Below are 25608 nucleotides of genomic sequence, written 5' to 3' on the forward strand. Positions count from 1 at the left end.
AGAGAGAGAGAGAGAGAGAGAGAGAGAGAGAAGCTGTTATAAATAGGCATATAGGTACTTTTCTTCTTTCTTTTGATCTCTTTTAAGTATAGGCCTAGTTATCAGAGGGACTGCATAAAGGCTGAAAGGGTATATAATTTAGCAAATTTTCTGGCATAATTCTAAGTTGTTTTCCGAAATGCCTATAGCAATTCACAGTTCAGCCAGCACTACATCATGTGCCTGTTCCGATATTTGTAATTTTCTCTTTTGGTCATCTTTGCTGGTATGATCCATAAATGAGGTAGTATCTCAAAGTGCTCTAATTTGCATTTCTCTATTAGTTATTTAAAGCATTTTTCATATAGTTGTTGATAGCTTGCATTGCTTCCTTTTAAAACTTCCTGTTCTCATTCCTTGACCATTTAGCTATTAGAGAATGGCTCTTAAACTTAAATTAGTTCCTCTTATATTTTGTATATAATATCTTTATCAGAGGAACCTGCTACAAAAAACCCAGTTAATTGTTTCTTTTTCTAATATTAGCTGCACTAATTTAAATTGGTTCACCTTAAAGATTATGTAAAAAAGGAGTGGCTAGGTGGTGCAGTGAGTAGAGTGCTGGCCCTGGAGTTAGGCAAACCTGAGTTCGGATCCGGCCCCAGACACTTAACACAAAAAAAATAGCCATGTGACCTTGGGCAAGTTAACCCCAATAGTCCTCCAAAAAGCAAAACAATAAAAATAAATAAAAATTTAAAAAGATTACATAATAAAAATTGGCCATTTTATGTTCCATGATCCTTTTTATCCCTTGTCTGGTCATTCTTCATCCTTTATGCATGGATCTGAAAGATAATTTCTTCCTTACTTCTTCATTTTGGTTAGGATATAACCTTTTATATTTAATTCATGTAGCCATTTGGAACTTATTTTAGTACATGGTATGAAATGTTGGTCTAAACCTAATTTCCTTCAGACTGCCTTCCAGTTTTCCTAGCACATTTACACTGTTTAGTAAGTAGACAGGTTTCTCAGTGCATCTTTTAATGTATTGTTAAACCCAATTCAGTTGCTGGTACAAAACTTTTCAGTCCTTACATCCCTAACTGGTGACCATTATCTTTGCTTATTATATTATTTTTAACCCAATGGCTCTGGTTGATCAGTGAAGTAATGATAAGCAAAATTCTCTCACACCCATCTCTTGATCTTGTCTAGCACCTGCTATGTTTTGTGTTATTTGTATCTTCACTGTTACAAATGAAATGGATGAACCCTTATAAAAATGAACCCTTTTGTAACATCTTATCCCTTATGTTGATACTAGGATGTGGCCTGAAATACTTCCTATAACTCTTGCCCCCAGCCAAATACATACAAGTAGGGTTGGAAGATACCCCCAGATCTGAATCTGTTCTGTTTCCCAATTAGTCTCAGTCAGGCTTGACTTGACTGTTGCTGTTACTGCTGTTAAAAGCTGATAATACCTATGCTGAGAATGGTGTCCCAGTTTTTCCCAAAGATTCTAAAAGACTGCCTGAACAAGAGTTTGCAAAATTACAGGGATTTTTTCAGTTTTGTTTTTTCATATCTCTTGACTTGTATGGTCCTTTGTGCATAGTCGGTATTTACATTTGCTGAATTTTTAGAAACATAGGAAAACGAGGGAAAGCAAGGTTAAAAAACATCAGTATTGGTGTAGGAAACTAGGGTGAGAAAAATACCGCTAGTTAGAGGGAATGACACCTACTTAGAGAGACTGTGGAAAAGGAATTGGGAATGAGAGAGTATAAATGACTAGGAGGGAAGGAGGGAGGGAGGGAGAGAGAGAGACAGAGAGAGAGACAGAGAGAGACAGAGACAGAGAGAGACAGAGACAGAGACAGAGAGACAGAGAGACAGAGACAGAGAGACAGAGACAGAGATAGAGAGAGACAGAAAGAGACAGAAAGACAGAGAGAGACAGAGAGACACATAGAGAAAGCGACAGAGACAGACAGAGACAGACAGACAGAGACAGAGATACATAAAAAGAGACAGAGAGACAGAGACAGAAGGAGAGAAACAGACAGAGAGAGACAGAGACAGAGGGAGAAAGACAAAGAGACAAAGAGACACACAGAGAGACAGAGAGAGAAAGAATAAGAGAAAATAGACAGACAACACAGTTAGAAAGAGACAGAAACAGGGGAGAAGGCTAATAGAACTTATGAGTGAGAGAGAAGAATGTAATATGAATGGCATGAAGAAGAAACAGTTCCTCAGAAACACCAGTTGTGGTGGGTGGGAAAGAGAATAACACTATTACCTATCAAACCTGGGCAAATATCTCTTAAATCATCTGTAGCTCTCTGACTTGGGTGCCTGAGACCATGTGAGTGGTTCAATATACCCTGATGACTGAGCAGATACATTTCTAGTTGAGGATAAGTGGGGCTGGGTCCTGAGAATTTAAGTGACAATCAGGTTTTGTGAGGTGAGGAAGCTTCACTTGGGAATCACCTAGGGAAACTGGGGCAGAAGAAGTTGTATGGGGACAAAGTTGTGCCACAGTGAGGCTGCGTCAGGAAATTGCTGTCCTATCATATCCCATGAAATAAATTACTTTCCTATTACCTAAAATCTCCATTCTAATGTAAAAGCTGACTTATCCATGATCTACAAAAGAACATCAAAAGATCATATTACCTAAAACTATTAAATTCTAAGAGATACAAATAAAATAATAAAAAATTAGTCATCAGAAAAATATCAATCAAGTCATTAGAATTCGAAAATTGTTTTTCTGAACTAAGAAAAGAAATAGGAATGTGAACAAATATAGAATCGAGAATTTAATAAAAATGAGGACAATTTCGTTGAAATGTCCAAAACTTATATCTCAGAAATAAGTTGCTGAGTTCACACCAGTCATGTTAAACCTTAGGGATTTGTCATATAAACATTATACTCTATATTTTTGTGCTCCCACCTAGAGTTTTCCTGGTGAATGTCAAATTTAGCTCATGTCTGAATCTCTGTAACAAAGGAAAAAGAACTGTCAACTCTCTTTCAAGCACTCAGGAAAACAAAATATTAAATATAGGGCAAATTTTATTTAACCTGACAAAAAGCCACAAGAGATTCATACCTAAGACTATAAAAGATTAAGACAAATTCACTTTTCCTCTTTATTGAGGCCCACTCTTTCAGAGACCTATATAGTCTTACAATCTTATAGTATGCTTTTGGATATACTTCTCTCTTTGAGGGGGAAAGACTTGGAGTGACAAAAGAGTCAAGCAACTCACCCCTATGGAAAGCTCTACTACCTTTCCCGGAATCTGTGTAGTCCTTTTGACTTATAGTGCCACAATCAATTGACACTGCCAAAAGGAGAAAGGTCAATCTTGTTAGAAAGCTAACTGATTTTCTTGTCCTCCACAGTCCTCATAACTCACAATACCAGTGAAAAGTCCAGGTTTATTTCTCCACTTAATAGTTCTGTCTTTTAGTGCTTTACATTCAGTTCTTGCTTAGGCCAGCAGTATCTCTGCTGGTCTAGGAACTCCTCAGTCAATATGCCACTTGCTACCTGTATGAATTCCTACTTCCTATTGCTTCTATTTTCTGTCAGCTCATTGTCTGATGATTCAGAGTGAGTGTAAATAGCAATTGTTTTTGTTCTGGTCAGAAAACTGAGGATTTTCCCCTTTCAGATTGATTCTTTCGTGAAAGCAAACTAGGCCATCTTTTGCCTCAATTCTTACCTAGCCTTTAATTACTGAATGAGCATTGCCTAGGACAGACCTTAGCTTAGACCAAGGTCTCCCACTGCATCCGGGGCCATCACCAGTCATATTGACCTATATCTTGTCACTGGACTCTGATGACTGGAGAAAGAGAGTGAGGCTGATGACTTTGCATAGCCCTGCCTCACTTAAATCCAATCCACTTACAAGTCAAGATATCATCTTCCTTATGTCATGGGTCCTCTTTGAGAACAAAGGACAAACAACAATTTTTCTGTCATCTCTAGGTCAGGTGATTCTCCTGACAGAGGATTCCATGGGTTTCTTTGTACAAATGGTACTTTTCGGGGAAGGATGAATGATGCCTGGATAATTAGGTCTCCTTTCAGGGAGCCAGATCAGTACGTACGCGATCACCTTTCTGCCCAGTCTCTGAGCTCTTGGGAGCAGATCTTTTCCTGATCTCCATGCTCTTTGTCTTTATCTCGCCTTCAGGCCAAATCTTGGTCATGAATCCGCCAATCAGCTACAGTTCATTGTCAGTGGGGCAAGGGCGAATAAGGAGAAGGAAGGGAATGCATGTTTTATCAAAAAGTTATTCTTGTCAAGGGATAGCTAAGTGGCAGAGTAGATAGAGTGCTGGACCTGGAGTCAGGAAGGCTCATCTTCCTGAGTTCTAATCTGGCCTCAGACACTTCCTAGCTGTGTGATCCCGGGCAAGTTGCTTCACCCTGTTTCCCTCAGTTCCTCATCTGTAAAACGAACTGGAGAAGGAAGGAAATGGCAAACCATGACAGGATCTTTGCCAAGAAAACCTCAAATGGGGTCATATAGAGTGTGACATGACTGAAAAATGACTGAACAACAAAAAATTCTTGCCAAGGAAATTTTGTACCTTATTGAGGGTTTTTCCTTAATGAAAGAGCAAAGAATTTATCCGTGGAATAATTTGTATCTTTCATGAGGAAATATTATCAATGCCAGAACAAAGATTTCCTCATTGGAAGCCATTGAGGGCTCTTTAAATGTGTAGAAAGAGACTTTGCTATTAATGCCATAAGAGAGTACTTATCAATTGGGACGATGCATGACTAGGCATACCTACTACATTTGCACAGTAGGCAGACTAGCTATAAATCTTTTAAAATAAATAAAACAGATGAACTATTTTGAATATGTTAGTCTAGAAATAATGTTTTATCTGGAAATAAATATTATAGATATTTATAAATATCTGTGTATATATGAGTACATATGTAGATGTATGTGTGTATGTATATAGGTATATATACATATATATGAAGAAAGCATTTTTCTATTCTCTGTACTTTTAAATCCTCGGCTCTGTTCCTCTGACATTGATCTAATCATGAATATCTATGCTATTTAATTGTAATAAAAAAAGCCTACATTGCACTCTAGATTGTAGATGCATGTTTTTCTGTCTTTGGTCACCTGCCAGTTCTCAAAATTATAGTAGTGGGAAGATATGCAAATGAAGGCAGCACTTGACAGCTAAACATAATGGAATGCATGGTCCACATTTCAAAAGTTACCTTAAAATAAAAGGTAGTATATATAAAATCACTTCTTTAAGGTCACCTATGGCTTTGAATTACAGCTTTGAAGAATTTCCAATTTAGTCATTATAGAGAAAGAGGCCAAAATAAGGATTATATACTTTGCTGGAGGGAAGATAGAATTTACTTCATCATAGGTGTGTGATCTTATAAATTAGAAGTAGTAAGAAGCCCACAATAGTCATACTCATTAGATAAAGCATTGTAAACATAAATGAATGCTCTCATCTCAATTTTATGTTACTAACACATTTGAAAATATTTATGTCTATTCAATTCAGTTCAATCTAACTTTATTAAAAACTTATTATTGCAATGCATTATTTTAGGTGCCAGAAATACCAAGATGAAATCAAACAGCTCTTGTTCTAATGAAGCTTTCAATTTGTTAGGAGTTGTATTATGTACAAAATAGACATACATTTAAGTATATAAACATATATATATATATATATATATATTTATACACATACATATAATATCTATAAATGTCTATATAGATTTGTCTTTATTATAGATATGTGTTTTTATACAGGGCATCCCAAAAGATTTAATGTAGTTTTAAACTTTAATTGACACTTTGTATATTGGAAATAAAGGGAGCTGTGGAGAAGTGAAACCGAAGATTCTAGAAATATTTGAAGAGAGAACTAATAGTTGAGGGGATCAGGAGCATCTTAATGAAAATTTTTCCAAATGGGTTGAACCTTGATAAAGATTTTGAAAGGCAGAAATGAGGAGAAAATTCCATGCACATTCCATGCAGCTTGTGTGGCTTTGTGCAGGTATCATAGAGTCACAGAACTATTAGAATTCATAATTAGGAACTCCACCCCTAAAACCTAGACTAGCCCACACCAGAAAAAGAATTCCCATAGCTCATTCTGAATTTTAGCACTCCTGACATTGTCACACTTTTGTATTCATCTTCTGTTACTTTCCCTTATATATTTGTCTGTATAGAGTTCTCTCTTTTCACACGTACCTATTTCTATTTTTCCTCCTTATTGGAATTGTTTCTCTGTGTTTCTTTAGGATTTTTCTCTTGAGAATTTCATGTTTCCATAGTTGAATTCCCCTTATGTCAAAATCTATGCAATTCTACCTGTTCTGGCTCCGAATCATGGAAGTCTGCTCCTAAAATCTAGGATTTACTTTTCTTCTTTAGTCCATACTCTAATAGAGAGTGCTCACATTTTCCCAAGTTTCATTTCCATCCAGCAATAATTTCCTCTCGGTGAAAATCATATTAGAATTCTGCTTTGGCTATTCCTTCATTGTTTGAGTAACCAAATTATTATGAAAGAAAGTCAAAAGGATGTTTACCACTGTTTTTGACACAGACAGAAACAGAAAGGCAGAGACCAAGAGACAAAGTCTCTCTCTGAGTGTCTATCTGAATGTCTAAATAATTGAAATCCCCAATCACTACTATTTCATGCTGTTTTCTCTTTTCATCCTGTGCTCTCATGTCAAAATTGCTAACTTGTCCCTTCATTTTGGCTTTTCTGCTTCCTTTTATGTGTATCTTCACCCATTAGAAAGTAATCTCCTTGAGTCCAGGGCCTATCTTTTTTCTGCTTATATTTATACTGCTGGTTCATGGCACAGAGTAAGTGCTTAATAAATGCTTATTTTCTTACTTGATTTGCTTAAATCCCTCTTTCCAGGAATCAGTTTATTTGACTCCATTTTTATTCTCTCTCTCCCAAATTCAATCAAATTCTGTCCAAACCAAGACACATTTATTATGTGTTTACAATAATCAAGTCACTGAGCAAGGTACATAAGGATAGAAGGACAAAAAAACAAAACAAAAAAAACAACATACTTGTCCTCAAGGTGCTTCCATTCTATTTGATAGATATATGCATATGTATTTATGTATGCCTGCATGTAAATGCACATATATATGCATGTATGTATGTATTTGTTTGAAGAAGGATACGACAATTAACAACTAGGGGAATCAGGAAAAGCTTCCTATAGGAGGTTTTGTATAAGCTTAACTTGAAGAAAGCTAGGAATTCTAAGAAGTGGAAGTGAGAATAGAGAAATTTCTTGGCATGGGTTGGGGGGGGGTGGGCAGCTTATGCAAAGACATGGAGAAAAGAGGTAAATGGAATTTAGGGATGAGCAAATAGGTGATCTGAGTTGGAGCAGAAATGTGCAATAAGCCTGTGAAAGTAGGTTTGAGTCACATCACCAAGAAGAGCTTTAAATGTCAAACTGAGAGATTTGCATTTATCCTAGAGGCAATAGGAAGGAATAAAAGGTTTTTGAGCCAGGGACTGCTATGGATTGGATCCATCCTTTAGAAAAATTATTTTTTGGTGCTGATGAAGAGGATGGTTAGAGAGAATGAAAAAAAAAAAAACAAGAAAATTAGGAAGTTGTTGCTACATTCCAGGCAAGAGATGATGGTCTAAAATGATGGCCATGTGACTCCAAGAAGAGATGTTTTTTGAGGTATAATCAACAAACCCTAGCAGCTAGTTTAATATAGAACATAAGGGAAAGGGTGGAGTCAGTGATGATGCTAAAATTGGAAACCTGACTGACTAGAAGAATGCTGGTAACCTTAACACAAAGAGAGAAATTCAGAGAAGAAGTTAAATCCATGGGAGTGGCACATTATATTTAAAATGCCTATTGAATGTTCAGTTTTAGATACCCCATAGACAATTTATGATGAAGGACTGGATCTCATGACAGACATTTGACTGGATGGATAGACTTAAATATCTTTTGCATGGAAATGATAATTAAATTCATGAAAACTTATGAAATCACTGAGAGGACACAAAGGGACATGTCCCAGGATAGAACCTTGCAGGATACCTATACTTAGAGAATCAGTATAACATGGAGGAAGATCAGGCAAAAGAGACTGAGGACATAGGGACAGGACTGGAAAAGAATTATGCCATGAAACTTAAAGAGAGAGGTACTGTTCACAAGGAGGCAGTGAATAACAGTGTGAAAACAGCTTTTGAGAATTGTCAAAAAGTAGAAAAACTAAGGCAATTGACTTTAACAATAAGGAGCATACTGGAAACCTTGGAGAAATTTGAGTGGAGAGGCAGGCTGGAAAACATTGCAAGACCTTGAGAAGTGAATTGGGACAAAAGAAGTGGATATAGCTTGTGTAGATGGTTTTCCTAATATTTTTACTGAGATGAAGAGAGATCTAACCAAGGTTTAGTTGGTAAATATTTAACATTAGTCTCCCCAAAAGTGCATACAACACATTTTAAAGTTTGATCAGCATTATTAACATTTTCCTATCACTTTCTTAAGTCTAGACAATTAAGAAAACAATTCAATTGCTAATTTCTTTGCAGATTTCTGAGGTAGAAATCTTCACATTGAAAAGTTAACCAATAGCTCTTGCCAGCTGAATTGAACCGGCACTAGTACACCTTTGGATATGATGGGGTAGATGGAGGGGGTAGCAGGGTTTTCTTTTTGGTGGGGGGCATAGAGGTGACTTGGGCATAAACAGCAGGAAGAGATGAAAGATTATAGAGACAGAGAAGAGTACACAGAGGAAGATAGTAAGTGATAGAATCAAAGATACAAATAGAGATTTTGGTCTTGGAAAAGAATGATGATTCTTCCTTTGAGACTGGAGGAAATGAGAATGGAGGATTATATCAAGGAGTTTAAAGGTGTAGAATAGGGAAGAACAGTAAATTCTTGATTTATGGACTATCTTTTTTGAACAAATTAGGAACAAATTTTGAACAAACTTGAACAAAAAATGAGACCCTCTCTAGAGAGGGAGTCAAGAAGAGAGAGTGTAGGAAGGTTAAGGAGTAGAGAAAGTGAATGGTACAGATAATCCAGGGTTAGTTAGAGTTTTGCCATGTATGGGAATTGATAGGACAAAGGGTTGGGGAATTCACTATAGAGGACAGTGTATAATTGAAATAGCTAAAAGTCAGGATTTTGAAGGTATAAAAATGATGCCAAAGCAATAGGCTGGGAGAAGATGGAGAGGAGTGACATGGGGGCTAATGGAGAATTATGATCAGCAACTAGGATAATATAGAGAAATGGCAAGAATTTCTATGGAAGAAAGAAAGTTGAATCATAGCAAAAGAATTAGGATCTGGAAGTATCAATGAATAGCAAAGAGTATGTCTACTCCTTACTCAAAGGTGCTGAAGAAGATAAGAGAAGATACATCCAGTACTAGAAAGGCTTCTATACTTTTTTTATGAGGCCTTCTGGATTTAATTGAATTCATAAAGAAGGAAGAAACATGGTAGGAAGTAGTCTAAAATGAAAGCTTGTTGACAATGAGATGAGGATTCCACAAAACAATGGAAAGACAGCAAAGCAGGCTATGAACTCTGGAGAGACAGAAGTAGAAGGTGAGAGAATGGGGTAGTAGTAATAGGCGAGTGAAGCTTTCATCTAAGAGGCTTTCACAGGGGTTAAGAGATGAGAAGGTAGGATTTTGTTATTCAAAGAATGAAGATGTATATCATTTGACCTGGACATCGACCCTCAATGGTTGTGTAATCACAGAAGGTGACAACAATTAGATCTTTTTGAAGTACAGAGAGGAAGGAAAATTTAGTCAGTAACCCAGGTCTTTAAATACACTAGAATTGGTTTCCAACAAGTGGAGTGAAATTCATTATCACTTTGATATTCATTATCAAAGTGAATATTCAATTTTTTTTAAATCCCAAGATTGTAAAGAATGATACACAATTGGAAGGTTTCCTGCATGTGGGAACAAACATTGGGCTCTACTGTTAAATATTTTCTCACTTAGGAAGTTTGGTTTCTGAGGCTCTGGTCCTAGGTAAGGTTTGTGTTCAACTATGGTAGCTTCTCCTTTATCCCATTATCCCATCCCTATCTCCTATATCCCACTATCATAATAGAGAATTCTAGTGCTGTTGCAGTGAGTCAAGTCTTTTTAGCATCTTTGGGAGGTCCTTACTCACCATTATATTTTCTGATCCTAATGATGGTGTTTACTCTACAAAGAACAGGAAATTGCTTTTATGTACTAGCTGGTATTTGCTTTCCTAGATCATAGAGTTGATTTCCTGAACCTTTCAATAATATTTTTCTAGAATTAAGGCCCTTGCCCATCACATGCTCTTGTTCCTGCCTCTACTGTGAGAATATATTACACAAGGCCATCTCCAGAGAGATAAATCACATCCTCAGACTAGGAGCAGATTTATTGGCATCCGTGTCTGGCCAACCCATGTTTTGTTATGATGAATGTTATTATATATACTGCTTCTCTTTCTTAGCTCTTAACTCTCATAGTGTAAATTAGTAATAACGACATTTGTTAAGTTATGTACCCATCTAGCTGCTTGGATGAAATCAGGGCATCACTCCACTTTTACAGATAGGGGTAGGGGTTATTGCACAGATCTAACTGAAGGTCAACACAAGGGGATAGCATAAGATAAGGGGATTTTGTTAATGAGGGAGCGGGGATTTCAGAGGACATAGGCTAGGGCCTACAAAATGATGATAATGAACTGGATAGGAATGAGATTTTGATGAGAAATCCCAGGACAAAATTTGGTGGTGATTCAATCACAGAATTTTGGTGAACAGGAGATGAGAATTTGCCAGCCATTGCATAAGGGAAATATCCTCTCATCAAAATACTCAATTGTTCAGACCTGGGGGCAGTAAAGTTGATGGCAGTAGAGATTGAGAAGGTTATATGATGAAGGAAACTATTCACCCTGGGTAAAATATATCGAGGGCAGCTATTTGATCTTCCATGGCTCTCCATACCAACCTTTGTGTGGGGCTATGTGAAGGCTAGGAAAGATAGTTTAACCTGTCTAAGAAAGTTTAGCTTCTTTTATTTTAATGCTGATCATATATGAAACAGTAATGATATTCAAAATACAAAGAAATGGCTGAGTCCTAAGGATTTAGTTATAGAAATGAAAGGGATTATGATGGCAGTTCAAGAATAGGTCATTCTTAAGAAGCCCAGAAATATTGATTCATGCAGATAATGCAAATAAATAGTTTTAAATGTGCCACACATCATTTCAGGCTGCAAAAATTTCATACCTACTGAATCCCAAGAAATATTTGACCTGTAGGTAAGATTATATGTCAAAAACACTGTCTTTCATAAATTAACATATAGCAAATCCTTATACTCTAGTAAAGACTTGAAATTGCCTTGCAAATTTAATAAACTGTAGTGCAACTTGAGTATTATCAGAGACTGAACTGTGACTAGAATAGGACATCAATCTATAAAAATTTAAGGACATTTCTTATCAGTCTCCATAACAAGTATTTATACTTTCCAAGTTACATGAAATTAAAATCTTTCAAAATAAAAAGGCCTAGCAGAAGAAATTAAAATTGCATAAAAACAATGAAACACACAGCTCAGTGATCACTAGACTTGTAGTTAGGAAGACCTGAGTTCAAAACTTACCTTGGACTAGTTTTATGACCCTTGACAAGACCTTTAATTGATGTCAGCTTTGGTTTCTCCATCTGTAAATTGGAGTAATAATATTCTTCCATGGTCATTGTGAGAATCAAATGAGATTATACATACACGCATATATAGATGTGTAGGTAAATTTTTTTGTCAACCTTAAACTTTATTTAAATGTTAGCTATTAGATTTTTACTAGAATCATCCTATTGCTTTCAGGAAGCCTGTAATAGTTGAGCTGATGTCCCAATACTTTCATTCAATTGCAAAAGGCAATCATTTCATCCATTTCCCGCAAGGGTTCACAGAAAATTAAAAAGTAATAACAACAGGATAGAAACTTATGCTAGAACTATTTCTATCTAAACTACATCAAAAGAAAGAAAAAGAGAATGAGTTAACAATAACAGTAACATATTTTCGTAGGATTTTATAGTTTTTTTTTTTTTTTTGGAGGGCAATTGGGGTTAAGTAACTTGCCCAAGGTTACACGGCAAGTTTTTTTGTGTGGGTGTTGTGTCTGAGACTGGAATGGAACTCGCGTCCTCCTGACTCTGGGGCCAGAGCTTTATTCACTGTGACACTTAGCTGCCCCTAGGATTTTATAGTTTTCAAAATACTTTCCTCATGATAATCTGGGTTGGGGATTTTGAAGAATTAATACTCCCATTTTACAAATTCAGAAACTGAGACTCAGAGAGAGATAAAGTGGCTTTCCACTATATTATCACACTGTAAATGTCAGAGCTAGGACTTAAAGACAGGTTTTTTGATCTGAGATTTGATGTTCTTTGTCATATGCCACATTTCTAATAAATAGAATCCCTTTGTTCCCTCCAACATACTAATACATCTACCCTATTTAAGAAAGTCAGGTCCCTTCATTAATATGGACATATTTTCAAATGTTACTCAGGCTAAAATGAAACAAAGTTGAAAAGCTACTCAGGGAATTTAAATCCTCCCTTTCAAATAAGCTTTTGATAGTCAAATCCACTCCTTTTTTGGGCAAAATATATGTTGTAAAATGGACCATAATTATCTTTCAGTACAGATAGTTAAAACTGATTCTTCACCATTGCTCGTTGTATGCCCAAAGGGCTATAAAACTATGCATACCCTTTGATCTAGCAATACCACTACTATATCTATATCCCAATGAGATAATAAAAACAGAAAATGACCCACATGCACAAAAATATTTATAGCAGCTCTTTTTGTGGTGGCAAAGAATTGGAAATTGAGGGATGCTCATCAATTGGGGAATGGCTGAACAAGTTGTGGTATATGAATATAATGGAATACTATTCTGCTATAAGAAATGATGGGCAGGGGGATTTCAGAAAAACCTGGAAAGTCTATTTGTTTATTGTTAATCTGAGGTTTGTTAATCTCTCTATTTTACAACCATTTTCCTATAGCTATCAACACTTCATATCTCAGTATTATGCAGAAAGGAAGTTTCAAGATTACTTCAAGGATTTGAATGTTTCCCTATGCATAGCTCTAAGATCTAGAATACCTCCTTCCATGATTCCCTTTGGGGCTCCAAGAATAGTGCTCTGCAGGTCATTATACAGCATTTTCCCACTCTACCTGATGGCTTTTTATGGTGTGGAAATCATCTCAAATTCTCAGAGGCTTTGCCAGCAGAGTGTAAGTTCTGATAGGTTTGCACATGAGCTTCAGTGGTCTGTGACTCTGTTGTCAATGGCAAATTTTGGAAAGGTTAATTACCAGAAAGTTGGTCAGCAAATGATGCATTTTAACCAATATTAATGACCAATTTTACATAAATTGGAGGTCTTTTAGAATGTCAAAATATTATATGATTAGGAATCAGACCTAAATGCTGATTTAAATTTTTCCATTCATTGTTGTTCACTCATATCTGACTCTTTGTGACCTCATAGATGGATATAGCATGCCAATGCTGTCTTTAGGGTTTTCTTGGCAAAGATACTGGAGTGGTTTTCCATTTTCTTCTCCATTTTAAGCCTATTTCAACACCTGGTATTCTCAGGTAGTCTAGCATCTAAGTGCTAACCAGGTCAGCCCTGTTTCATTTAGGAGATAAGAGGACACTGGGCATGTTCAGGGTCTTATGACCATAGACAATCTACTGACTCATTGTGTAACACTGGAAAGTTACTTAAAATGGTGTCTGCAATGGCATTTCAAAAAGAAAAAAAAGAATGGAACCTGCAAAATATATAGACCAATGAGATTGACTTGAATTGCTAGCAGAATTCTAGAATGTATTATTAAAGGTATCACAGGAAAGCCTCTAGAAAAGAGTGTTAATGAGCCCCAGAATGGTTTCAATTACTAGCCATTCCAAGTTAACCTTATTTTATTTTTTACTGTTTAAACTAGTTGAAAATAGAATTGTGGGTCAAGATAGTGGAATAGAAACAGGACTTCCACAGGGCTCCAGCTTCCACATCCTCCAATTCATGTAAAGGGTGACTCTGAACAAACTTTGGAGCTATAGAACCCACAAAATGATACAGAGAAGCAAACTTCCCACTGAGGACAGTCTGGCAGTCTGGCAGGAAGGGGCTAGTGCAACACTCTGGAAGCCAAGCCTAGCCCCACATGTGCCTGAGGTTTTAGCCTCAGGGCAGCCACAACCAGCCACCGGCTGGAGGGACTTCGGATCACTAGCAGCTGTGGCAGTTTCCAGAATTATCAACACATAGATGCTAAGGACAAAGTGAGAGGTCAGTGCAGTGTGGACTTTGGGATCTGTTAGTTTGGGAGTGTTGTCTGGCCTTTATCACATAGAGGGAGAAGCTGCTGAGGCACTGTGGCCGTGCAGCTTCTGCCATGGGGAAGCTTCAGTTCCAGGCCTACAGATTGTAGGGGGACCAAGTGACCAGTCTGAGAGGTATTCACTCTTGCTTTAAGCTGTTCAGATCTGGATTGTGGTCTAGGGTGGAGGTCCTGGGGTGTGTGACCAGCTTGCCAGAGAGCATGTGGAGGCTTCAGAGAGGACACCCAACTAATACCTTTGGCAGCTGAGAAAACCCCAGCGATTTGGGACAAAGCTCCCCTGTTTGGTAGCAGAGTCCTAATGTGGCAAAAAAGCACAAAAGTCAAGTAATTGAGTGGCAACATGAGCAGGCAAAGGAAGCAAAGCAAGCAGAGTAATTCAACTTTATGTTCCTATTTTGGGGACTAAAAGGATCAAAACATGGCACAGGAGGAAGACAACAAAGTCAGAACTCCTGCACCAAAAGCTTCCAAGAAAAATATGAACTGTTTACAGGCCATTGAGGACCTTAAGAAGGATTTTGAAAACCAAATAAGAGAAGTGGAGGAAAAGTTGGGAAGAGAAATGAGAATGATGTAAGAAAATTATGAAATGAGAGTCAACAACCTGACTGAAGAAAATAACACCTTAAAAAATAGACTAACTCAAATGGCAAAAGAAGCTCAAAAAAGGCAATGAGGAGAAGAATGCCTTAAAAAGCCAAATTTGCCAGATGGAAAAAGAATCTCAAAATCTCACTGAAGAGAATCATTTCTTCAGAATTAGATTGGAGCAAATGGAAGCGAGTGACTTTATGAGAAATCAAGATACAATTAAACAGATCCAAACAAATGAAAAAATAGAAGGCAATGTGAAATATCTCATTGGAAAAACCACTGACCTGGAAAATAGATCCAGGAGAGATAATTTAAAAATAATTGGACTACTGAAAGCCGTTATCAAAAAAAGAACCTAGAAATCATCCTTCAAGAAATTTTCAAGGAAAATTGCCCTGATGTTTTAGAACCAGAGGGAAAAATAGAGGTTGAAAGAATCCACTGATCACCTCCTGAAAAAGATCCCCAAAAGAATACTCCTAGGAATATTATAGCCAGGTTCTGGAATTCCCAGATCAAGGAGAAAATATTACAAGCAGCCAGAAGGTAAACAGGGAAAAGAAATCATAAGGAACTGATCAAAGTTGAACTATTTACATTCCTACATGGAAAAATGATAACTGTGACTTATGAAACTTTTTTTCAGTATGAGAATAGTTGAAGGGAATAGAAATGTATATATTTATATATGTATATATTTATATATATATGTACACACATACACATATATATTTATATAGGAGCATATGTGGGCGAATGAATACATATGTGAATGTGTGTATATATGTACAGGCATACATAGATAGAGGGCACAGAACCAATTGAATAGGAAGGAATGATACTTAAAAGGTGAAATTAAGAGGTGAGAGAGGAATATAATGAGAGGAGATGGGGAGAGACAGAATGGGGTAAACTATCTCACATAGAAGAGGCAAGGGAAAATGGTTACAATGGAGGGGAAGAATAGGAAGGCAAAAAGGAATGAATCAACCTTATTCTCATTGAATTTGGCTTGGGGAGGGAATGATATACACTAAATAGGGTATCTCGCCCTGTAGGAGAGTAGGGGGGAAGCGGATGAGAGGGGGGATGATGGAAGGGAGGGCAGGCTGATAGGAGGGAAGTTGGAATCACCCACTTTTGAAAAGGGACAGGATGAAAGTAGAGAATAGAACAAGTGGGAGGTGGGATAGGAGGGAGGGAAAGTTTTTTCTTCAATATATCTACTATATTGTTTTGCATAGCTACACATGTACAACCTATATTGAATTGATTATCTTCCCAATAATGGTGGGTGACAAAGGAGGAAGGGAATGAATATGGAATTCAAAGTTTTAAAATCAAATCTTTAAAATATCTATATCTATATATACCATTAAAATAGAGTTGCTATAGGTTGAGTTTACCCAGGTTTTAGCAAAAAATTACTAAAATATCTCATGCTATTTTAGTAGAAATGATAGAAGGATGTCAGCTAGACACTATTAGATGTATTTGGAACTGACTGAGTGGCTGAAATTAAAAAAAAAAGTAATCATTAATGTTTTGTTGTTAGCTTGACAAGAGGTCTCCAGTACATTGCCCCTGGGATAAGTGCCCTGTTCTATTTAACATTTTCATCAATGACTTGGGTAAAGACATAACGGTATGCTTATCAAACTTGTAAATGTGACAAAAATGGGAGGGATAACTAAGAGTGAATAATAGAATCAGGATAAAAAAAGATCTTGACAGTCTACAATATTGGGCTGAATCTAATAAGATATAATTTAATAAGAATAAAACTTCTGCTCTGACACATAATCATGGTGTTATCCCAAGCAGGTCACTTAAGTTTTCATTATCCCAGGCAGTTCTCTGAGGCTGTAAATTGGAGGGCTAGTGTAGATCTGCATTTGTGGAGAGATTTCCCTCATGAATCTCATATTCCAATTAAATTACAGAATCAATAAAAAAAGAAATTGTTGAACTTTGATTAAAATATTTTGATTTATAAGTAAAAAATTGGCAAAATATGTCAATTAATAAATAGTTAATAAACATGTATTAAACACCTACTTTGTGTTAGGCAGTGTTTGCTTAAAAGAGGATCTAGAGATTTCTGGGGACTGTAAGCTTAAATGATTCAGTGAGATATGGCAGGCAACAATTTGTAGGCTACATTAAGAAAGGAAGGTCTTCCAGAAACAGGGAGGTAACAATCCCTCTGTTCTCTGCCCTGGTCAGATTGTATCTGTCATACTATCTTCATTTTGGAGTACCACATTTTAGAAAGCGTTCACTTTTTAGCTGGAAATTGTTCAAATAAGGGCAGTAATTTGAATAGTTACCATATGGATGGAGTGAAGGATGGGATATTCTATTTGGAGAAAACATAGAGGGAATATAACTGCTGTTTTTAAGTGTTTGAAGGGCTGAATATGAAAGAAAGATTTGATTTGCTTGGCTCCAGAGAGCAGAACCACAATCAATGCATGGGGTCCTGCAAAGAGGCAACTTTTTGCACTCAATATTGAGAAGATCACTTTCTAACCACTAGAGCAGTCCAGTAGTGGAATACCTTGCCTGAGGAAGGTGGTGGACCCTCTCACTTTTATTAGAGGTGTTCAAGTAGCAGCTGTATGTCCCTTTATGAGATATATTGTAGTGCAAGTTCTTTGGGGAATAGAGGTTAGACTGAAACAGATGTTTATCTCTAAAATTCTCCCAAACTCAAAAATGTTGTGATTCTATGAAATGGCAAAAGTAAAAAATGAAATGGTAATACAAAGGATATTCACCTACCTTCTTCTGGTTGGTAAATCAGTTCGCTGTGTACCATGTGAATAGTAATCAGAGCCATAAGCATAGACATAAATGGAATAAGGAAAACAAAATTTCTGGCCACTGATTGCTGGATATAACATATTCCCAGAAAGGCAATAACTGCATTTAGATTCGTCAGCCAATTGCACCTGTAGAAAATGGAAAGACAAAAAACCAACACCCTAATGAGCCTACTTCAGGTTACAAATAGTCATTCTAATGTTTTTGCATAAATTTGTGTAAGGAAATGATTTAATCTGAAGGTCTAAAAGATTGTTTTCAAATACTAGGTCCACTAAGTGTATGGTCAGAGTATTAGACTTCAGTAACATATAATTTTCTTCATCTATTCAATAAACATAGGTTCAGCCTCATGAAAATACATGCAGTTTTAAGAGAATATATTTTCTCCTTTGGAAATGTTAATTCTTGATCCAAAAGATTTCCTTGATAGTAGTTCCTCTTTTCCATTTAAGTTTATGCTTGTGACATGGAAAAAAAGTAATAGAAAGGCCAGAAACATTGGTAAAGAGTTGGAGATGGTACAGTGTTAGAGTGCTAGGTCTGAAGTCAGGAAGACTTATGTTCAAATCCTTCCTTAGACACTTAGTACCTGTTTGACCCTAGGTAAATCACTTGACCTCAGTTTGGTTCAGTTTCCTCTTCTGTTAAAGGGATAATTATAGCACTTACAGAGTTGTTGTGAAATAATAATTGTAAAATGCTTAGCACAGTGCCTGGTATATAATAAGTGCTATGCAAATGTTGACTGATGTTGTTGTTATTATTATTTTATGCCCAAATACCCCGGAGTACCAAAACTAAACAAGAAGTAGACAGGGCATACAAGGAAAAGAATGACCCTTGAAAGACATCCTCATTTTTTTCTTTTGTGGACTTTAAAAATCTAACTAGGTAAGTAACCTTTTAAGTATTATCTGTTTCTACGAAAATTTCCAGATTCCATGAAAACTTCTTTGCCTGAAATATTCTCCCAAGTGCTTATTGTGACACTAAATTAAATCAATAGAACTTCAAACATTTTTTAAAAAAATCAAACCTTTTTATATTCCCAGAAGGAATGATAATCAGAATTTTCCCAACTATGGAGTATACTCCCCTGAGGGAACACAAGACTGTTTTGGTGAAGGGAAGAGGTTGTGGAGTACAAAATTATGACCCCAAATGATTAGAAATGTTCAATTATCGCTCTTACACATGTAGGGTGTGCATGTATGCATTGCCAGTGTAACTTCTGTGTCTACATGCATCTGTCCAGATGTGGACCATAGGCAGGATTGAATAGGTATCTCTAGTGCCCTTTGACCATTCTTCTCTGAGGGAGATTTAATTTCTGCCCTAAAGGGAGGCAGGAGATTGGTCTATTCTCCTTTCCCCAGAAATGAGGTATCAAGCTATAATTATATTTATTTGTCTCCCTAAATATTGCCAGTTAAGGGTAAATAATTTCTAGGTTAGTTCTATTCTTGGTCACTATCCCTTTAATAGGGAATACTGCTAGCTATGTACCCAAAGGATTGAATTCCTCCCCACCAAATGTCAGTTGAACAAAGACCAACACACATAGTGAATACTAAAGAAACTTATTTATACGAGCCTGTGGCAAATAGACACTATAGAAGTTATACCTATTAGAATATGCCTGTTATTGGATTCTCACGATGAGAAAGCAGAGACAGACAGGCAGACTGAGTCAGAGAGAGAGAGACAGACAGACAGACAGAGAGACAGACACACAGACACACAGAGAACCAATATCAGCTAAGAGCAAATTCTCCAAAATATAGAATGAAACAAAACAGGGATAAGGACATGATCAGGTACTGGCTCCTTTATATATCAGCTTCTTGCCAGAAGAATTAAATAAACATATCCTGAATGAAATAGAAAGGGAAAACCTGCTTATTATTCACTTGACTGGTCCACCAAAACAATTTTCTTTTTTATTCTAATGACCTATATAGTTATAAACATAAATGGATAAATAAGTAACCAATTTGCCATGGAGAAATATGACACATTTGGTTTTTCTTTGTTAGAAAAAAAAAGATTAATAGACTTCTTGTGATGATATATTGAAATAAGTATTTTTACTTGAACATCATAATATGTTTTGGCTAGAGGTTAAAAAAAGGGCTTCTGTGATTCATCAAAGTGATACCAGTTTTGCTAACATTCTTAATAGCTTATTTATGTGAAATATGCTTTTTCTTCTATCAATGTAATAAAGACAAAATACTGATCTTGATTAGTGGTTGAAAAATAATTATGAGTGGAAATAACATTGAAAAACATGTCTTGAGAGACTTTGGGCAAAAAAGACTTTATTACATTCATATTATTGTATTTTATATATTACAAATAAAGTTATAAAAATATTTTATCAAAAACATCTTACATAATTTTATTATATTTTAAAATATGTTTGTATTTCCACTGTGTTGCTGCCTCTACTAACAACTTGTCATTTATTGTCATTATTCTGTAAGATGCTTGTCAACTCTTAGAGTTTGCTGGAGTAGAGTTCTTTAGGACTTGGTGTAATGGAAATGTAAATTTTTAAGATCTTCCCTGCCCCTAGGCTAAAGTGCACCTGGATACTTTTTGATTGGCCAGTGGGTCCAGAAGGTTGTTACATTCTCTGAGCCAGGAGAAGGCTATATAAGCCCTGATGTGTAGCTTTGTTTTGGGGGCTCACTTTGAGAAGTGTTCTGTGATTTGATCAGATGAAACTCTGGAAAGCCGTTGTCCAGAGCCCCCTGGCTTTGAAACACAGATGTTGTTTGGTATGGATGTAATGGTTGGACAGTTGGAAAACTGTCTACTTGATCTGTTTTTGTCGTGATAATTCTGTCTGTATACTTTGAAGTTCAGGGTGCTGACCTTTTTCCTCTGAACTAGGTGAACGATACATATCTGACTGATTAAAATAAGCTTGTTAACCTATTTTGAGTTGCTTTCTTTTAACAAAGCAGATCCAAGAACCTATGGTGGCAGCAAACCCTGAGGACGTTTGGGGTGCTTGCTGCTACATTTGGACACAGGATGGGGAGATGGTATGTAGAAGGAGAGGTCAGAGGTTCATTGAACTTTAGTTAGTAGGGAACTAGCATCTAAGCCTCTCATGTTGTAGATGAGTTAAGTGTAGTACAGAGAAGTCAATCAATACATCAATCAACATATATGTATTAATCACCTACAAAATACCAGACACTGTTCGGGATACAAAGATAAAAATGAAACAGTTCCTTTCCTGACCAAATGCCTTGATGATTGTTGTTGTTGTGTTTTTCCTTTGTGGTGTTTGTCCTTCATTTTTGAAGAGGACCATGGCATCAGGGAAATGATGAAGTGACTTCCATTTGACTTTGTCAACTGTGCAAGGAGAGAGGAGATTGAAATGTCACCAGCCTTACTTTTTCCTCATCACAGAAGTAGTTCCTGAGGCGCAGGTATTAAGTACTTCTACTATCATGATTAATAATGACAACTAGGATAATAACGGAAAATTTTATTATTTTAATGTTTGTGAAACGCTTTGTGTATAAGGGTCAAGGAAAGGAAAAGTTGTCTACTTCATAGAATAAGAGCTAGACAATTTTAAATTTAGGAAGTCTTATTTTTCACTATTGTTTCCCCATAATGTGGTGGTCAATAATAGGAAGATGTATGTGTGTATGTGTTGAACAGGAGTGTGGGCTGGCTTAAATCCATAGAGTGACCAGGCATGGCTGCTCTGGTTCTTTTCAGGGATATTCCCTATCCTATGCTTGTACAGTGAATCAGCATGAAATAATTATGCAATCACAGTACCATAGACCAGTGTTTCTTAAACTGTGCGTCACAACCCCATGTGGGGTCACAAAAATTTGGCAACAGCAAAAGTTTTCTGAATGAGCAATGACCAAAAATAAATTAAAAATCAAACACATAATGAATCCAAGGTTTTTATGGCAGCACTTGCCCATGTTGTATCACACAATGTCATTGCAGCTTTGGTTCTGAAGACAAAGTTTGTGCACTTTGCACTGTGCATGCTCTCAGGCCACCTAACACCAACCAATACTGCTGAAATGACTAAAAGGGGTTGTGAGTGAAAAAAGTTTAAGAAGCCTTGCTTAGACCATGACTGTGGCATAGTTAGTGAAAAGTAACTAAGCATCCTCACCTGTTCCATAAATTATTCATGGTCTTCTTGTCACAGAAGAAGCTTTGTTCTACCATTTCAAAAGTGGCATAGCAAAAGTCTTCGGTCTACTGCTAAATAATTCTAGTTTTACCTTTAATCTGATTCCTTACTTTTCAACAATATTTACAAACCCTTCCTTTCAGTTTGACTGCCTTACTCACACAATATCCTCATTTTTATCTTCCTGCCTTTGATTATGTTGTTCTCATCATTTCACAAAAAAATGCCCTCTTTACTCTCCTCTGTCTACTCAAAGGCTACCTATTCCTAAGAACAAGGTCAAGACCCTCCTCAATATTTCTATTTCATAAATTTCATTCGAATTCAATTGAATACCTACTGTGCACAAGACATTTTTTTCTAGGTTACTCCTGCAAGAAACTTTCCATGACTGGTTTAGTAAACATCAGCTACCTCCAGAACTTTGAGTTTGTCACACATTTTAATAAGTAATTATATGTCATGTATTTTTATTTGTTTCAGTTACATTATTCAAATATAATGTCCTTGATATCTGAGATAATTTCTGTTATATATTCTGTATCTATGGAGATCTAATACTGTGATGGGTACTTAGTAGGTATTCTATTATTTCTTGTTGATTAATTGATGAGATATTTGGGATATTGTATGGAATTGGCCAAGAGTTGGCTTAGGAAAATAAAAATCTTCTATTATACTTCGTATAGTAAAGGAATACTTGACACATTGTAGGCAATGCAAAGTGGAAATTTTATGAGGTCTCTGGATGAAGTTCCTAGAAAGCCTCAGGTCATCCTTTAATGCTGCTTTAAGCTATGTATTTGAGCTGTGAGTGGAGGAACTGTGAATACAGGAACTAACAGGAACATTGAACTGGAAATTATGCTTTATTTCTTTCAGGCTTTGGGAATAATTTTATTCAGAAGTAAGTATTCAGAAAATTCAGGAAGATATTTTGTGATTTTTCAATGTAATATATGTTCATGTAAACTTAAACTGTTCTAAAGATGGTCAAGGAAATTTGCTGTTATTCTAATACTTTAATTTTTTTTAAGAACAGCCAGTAAGGAGAAGGAACTTACTATTTTTCCTAACTGAACTGAGAAGAGTATACAAACATGAAGGAAAGAAGGGGAGGAGTGGGCATCTAATAAACCTCACCCTTATCTAAATGAGACAAAGGAGGGTTGAAAACACAGACACAAACATACATAAATACAATAAGAGTTTGGTGCAAAATTACATTAAGCTCAGAAGAGAGAGAGGTAGTTGGACTTGGAGAGGGAATGATCTCAGGCAGAAAACCAATTTGAAAATCATATAGATCATAGAGGATGGATTAAAAAGAGAGAGAAAATAGTTTTAGGAAAGTGATCAGTCTGGATGTGGTGAAGAAAAGAGTGAGAGAGGAATAGGGACATATGATTTCAGTTATATATTACTAACGTTGATCAGATTCTGTAGTTTTTTGGCTAGCATCTTATTTAAATGTTTTACATCAATATTGTACAATATTTACTAGGAATATGAGTCTATACCTCTTTTTTTGCTTGTTTTCTCTGTAATTTAGTCATTGGAATTGCATTTGTCTAGTAAGAAAGATTTGTCAGAGGGCTGTATTTTCACTTACTGAAGTAAATTTTGGAACATATCTCTTAAAATGCTTGATATAATTTTCTTAAAAATATATCAGAACCAGGTGTCCTCTCACTTCCTTGACAATTTACTTAACTCATTCAATTTCTCTTTCTGAGGTGATAATGAATTGTTTGTTAATTCTGGTGTTTTTTTGGGGGGAGGGGTTAATATCCTTTTCCTTTAAATTCTTGGTTTTGTTAATATGTGTCCTAATTAATTATTTAATTTGATAATTTTAATAATTTATAAATTTAATAATAATTTAACTTTTTCTATCAATTATGATTTCATTCCGTCAAATATTTCCTATGGTAATTTTATTTTTCCTTGTTTTTCTTCATGTTGGTTAAAGGCTCATTATTATTATTATTATTGCTTTAGTTTTTGGTGCTTACTTTTTTCATTTATTCTCTTTAAATTAAATTTTATTTTCATATCTACATTTTCTGTCTTTCCTCCAACCACTCCAAATGAAAAATCCGGAAAAACAAAATATTAAAAATAGGTATAGCCAAAACAAATTCCTACACTGGTCAGGTATAATCTTTACTTTATTTTTCTATTATTTTTCAGTCAGCAGGTGGGTATCATGTTTCACCATGAAACATCTAGAATTATGTTTCATCATTTTGTTGATTAGAGTTCTTAAGTCTTTTAAAGTTATTTTTTTTACAATGTTCCTTATTGTACAAATTTTTCCCTTGGTTCTGTTCATTTCACTGCATCAGTTCATACAAGTCTATCCATGTTCTCCAAAATGATCCTTTACACAATTTATTATAGCACAAGAGTACTTCATCATATTTATATACCATAATATGGTAAACAATGACTAAATACCATTTTCCAGTTGATGGGTACACTCTTTTACCATACCCCAGTTTCAAATTTTTAGCCACTATAAAAAGACGTGCAAAATTTTTGTATGCGTATGCCTTTTTTTCTATTTCTCTTTGAGGTTTATATCTAGAAGGCCAAGAAAAATGTTTTTAAAGGGGAAATAAGAAGATAATAGATCTCATGGCACAGATGAAATAAAGAGCAGTTCCCAGAAAGAGAGGTCTCTAAACAGAAGCAGTTCCAGTGATACCAGGCCTAAATGTCAATTTTGTCATGTAGGTTAAGAAGAGAATAAAGCAAAAGGAAAGCTTCATATTTTAATGCCATAAAGGGGACTCTACATTATAAGTGCTTGTCACTCTCTTCTGACACAGTCAGGAGCAGAATTTGGTGATTTGATATTAAATCTGTCCTTCAAGAGATTAAGCATGGAAAATGAATGAAGTATATATTTTGTGGCCAATTTGGTTGTACTATTGGATGTGAAATTAAAAACTTGTGTCAAGACTTACCACCACCATTGTGGCATGCATGACAAAGGCAAATATATTGAAAATATGTCACAAGAAATTCACAAACTATACTGTAAAAATCATAGTGGAAGTGATGAATGAGATGAAGGAAATGAAGAATGAGAAAGCAAAAGCTGGGGAAAAGTAGGAAGTGATCATGGTGGCTTCCTTCAGCAACAACTCAGTGGAAAGTAGCTTCAAAGCGCAGAAAACTGGGACTGAATAAGGCATCTAGAACTACTATTCTTTTTCACTGTCTTTTAAAATCAGAAAGGGTTAAGAACTTTCCACTGTCTGACAATACTAGATCCTTCATGGAGCTGCCTGGGATGTTCATGTGTGGGAGCCTTCAATAAGTGGCAGAGTTTTATTTGTCGATATTATGTAGTTTGTAGTCTTCAGAGTGTGGAAAAAATAGAAACTCAATGATATGTACAGTGTCAAAAGTGAAGGCAGACATTGAAATGAACTAAACTCTATTTCTGTACTGAATAAAATT

At 35.9% G+C, this 25608-nt stretch overlaps 2 protein-coding genes and 1 pseudogene across 2 annotated transcripts in view; 2 read left to right on the forward strand and 1 right to left on the reverse strand.

The window, feature by feature from the left end:
• MGST1 (microsomal glutathione S-transferase 1) overlaps positions 1-25608 on the forward strand; it is a 359649-nt gene that overhangs the window by 147480 nt on the left and 186561 nt on the right. The window lies entirely within an intron of this gene.
• Positions 1-25608, reverse strand: part of SLC15A5 (solute carrier family 15 member 5) — a 145468-nt gene that overhangs the window by 92246 nt on the left and 27614 nt on the right. The window contains 1 exon segment of the mRNA XM_069106060.1: positions 17907-18076. Within this exon segment, the coding sequence (XP_068962161.1) occupies positions 17907-18076 (170 nt within the window).
• Positions 19033-25304, forward strand: LOC138175597 (PHD finger protein 6 pseudogene; annotated as a pseudogene).

Source organism: Petaurus breviceps, unplaced genomic scaffold (genome assembly GCF_028583685.1).
Source record: "Petaurus breviceps papuanus isolate PSGF00001 unplaced genomic scaffold, PetGlider_PUasm1.0 78, whole genome shotgun sequence".
Lineage (NCBI taxonomy): Eukaryota > Metazoa > Chordata > Mammalia > Diprotodontia > Petauridae > Petaurus > Petaurus breviceps.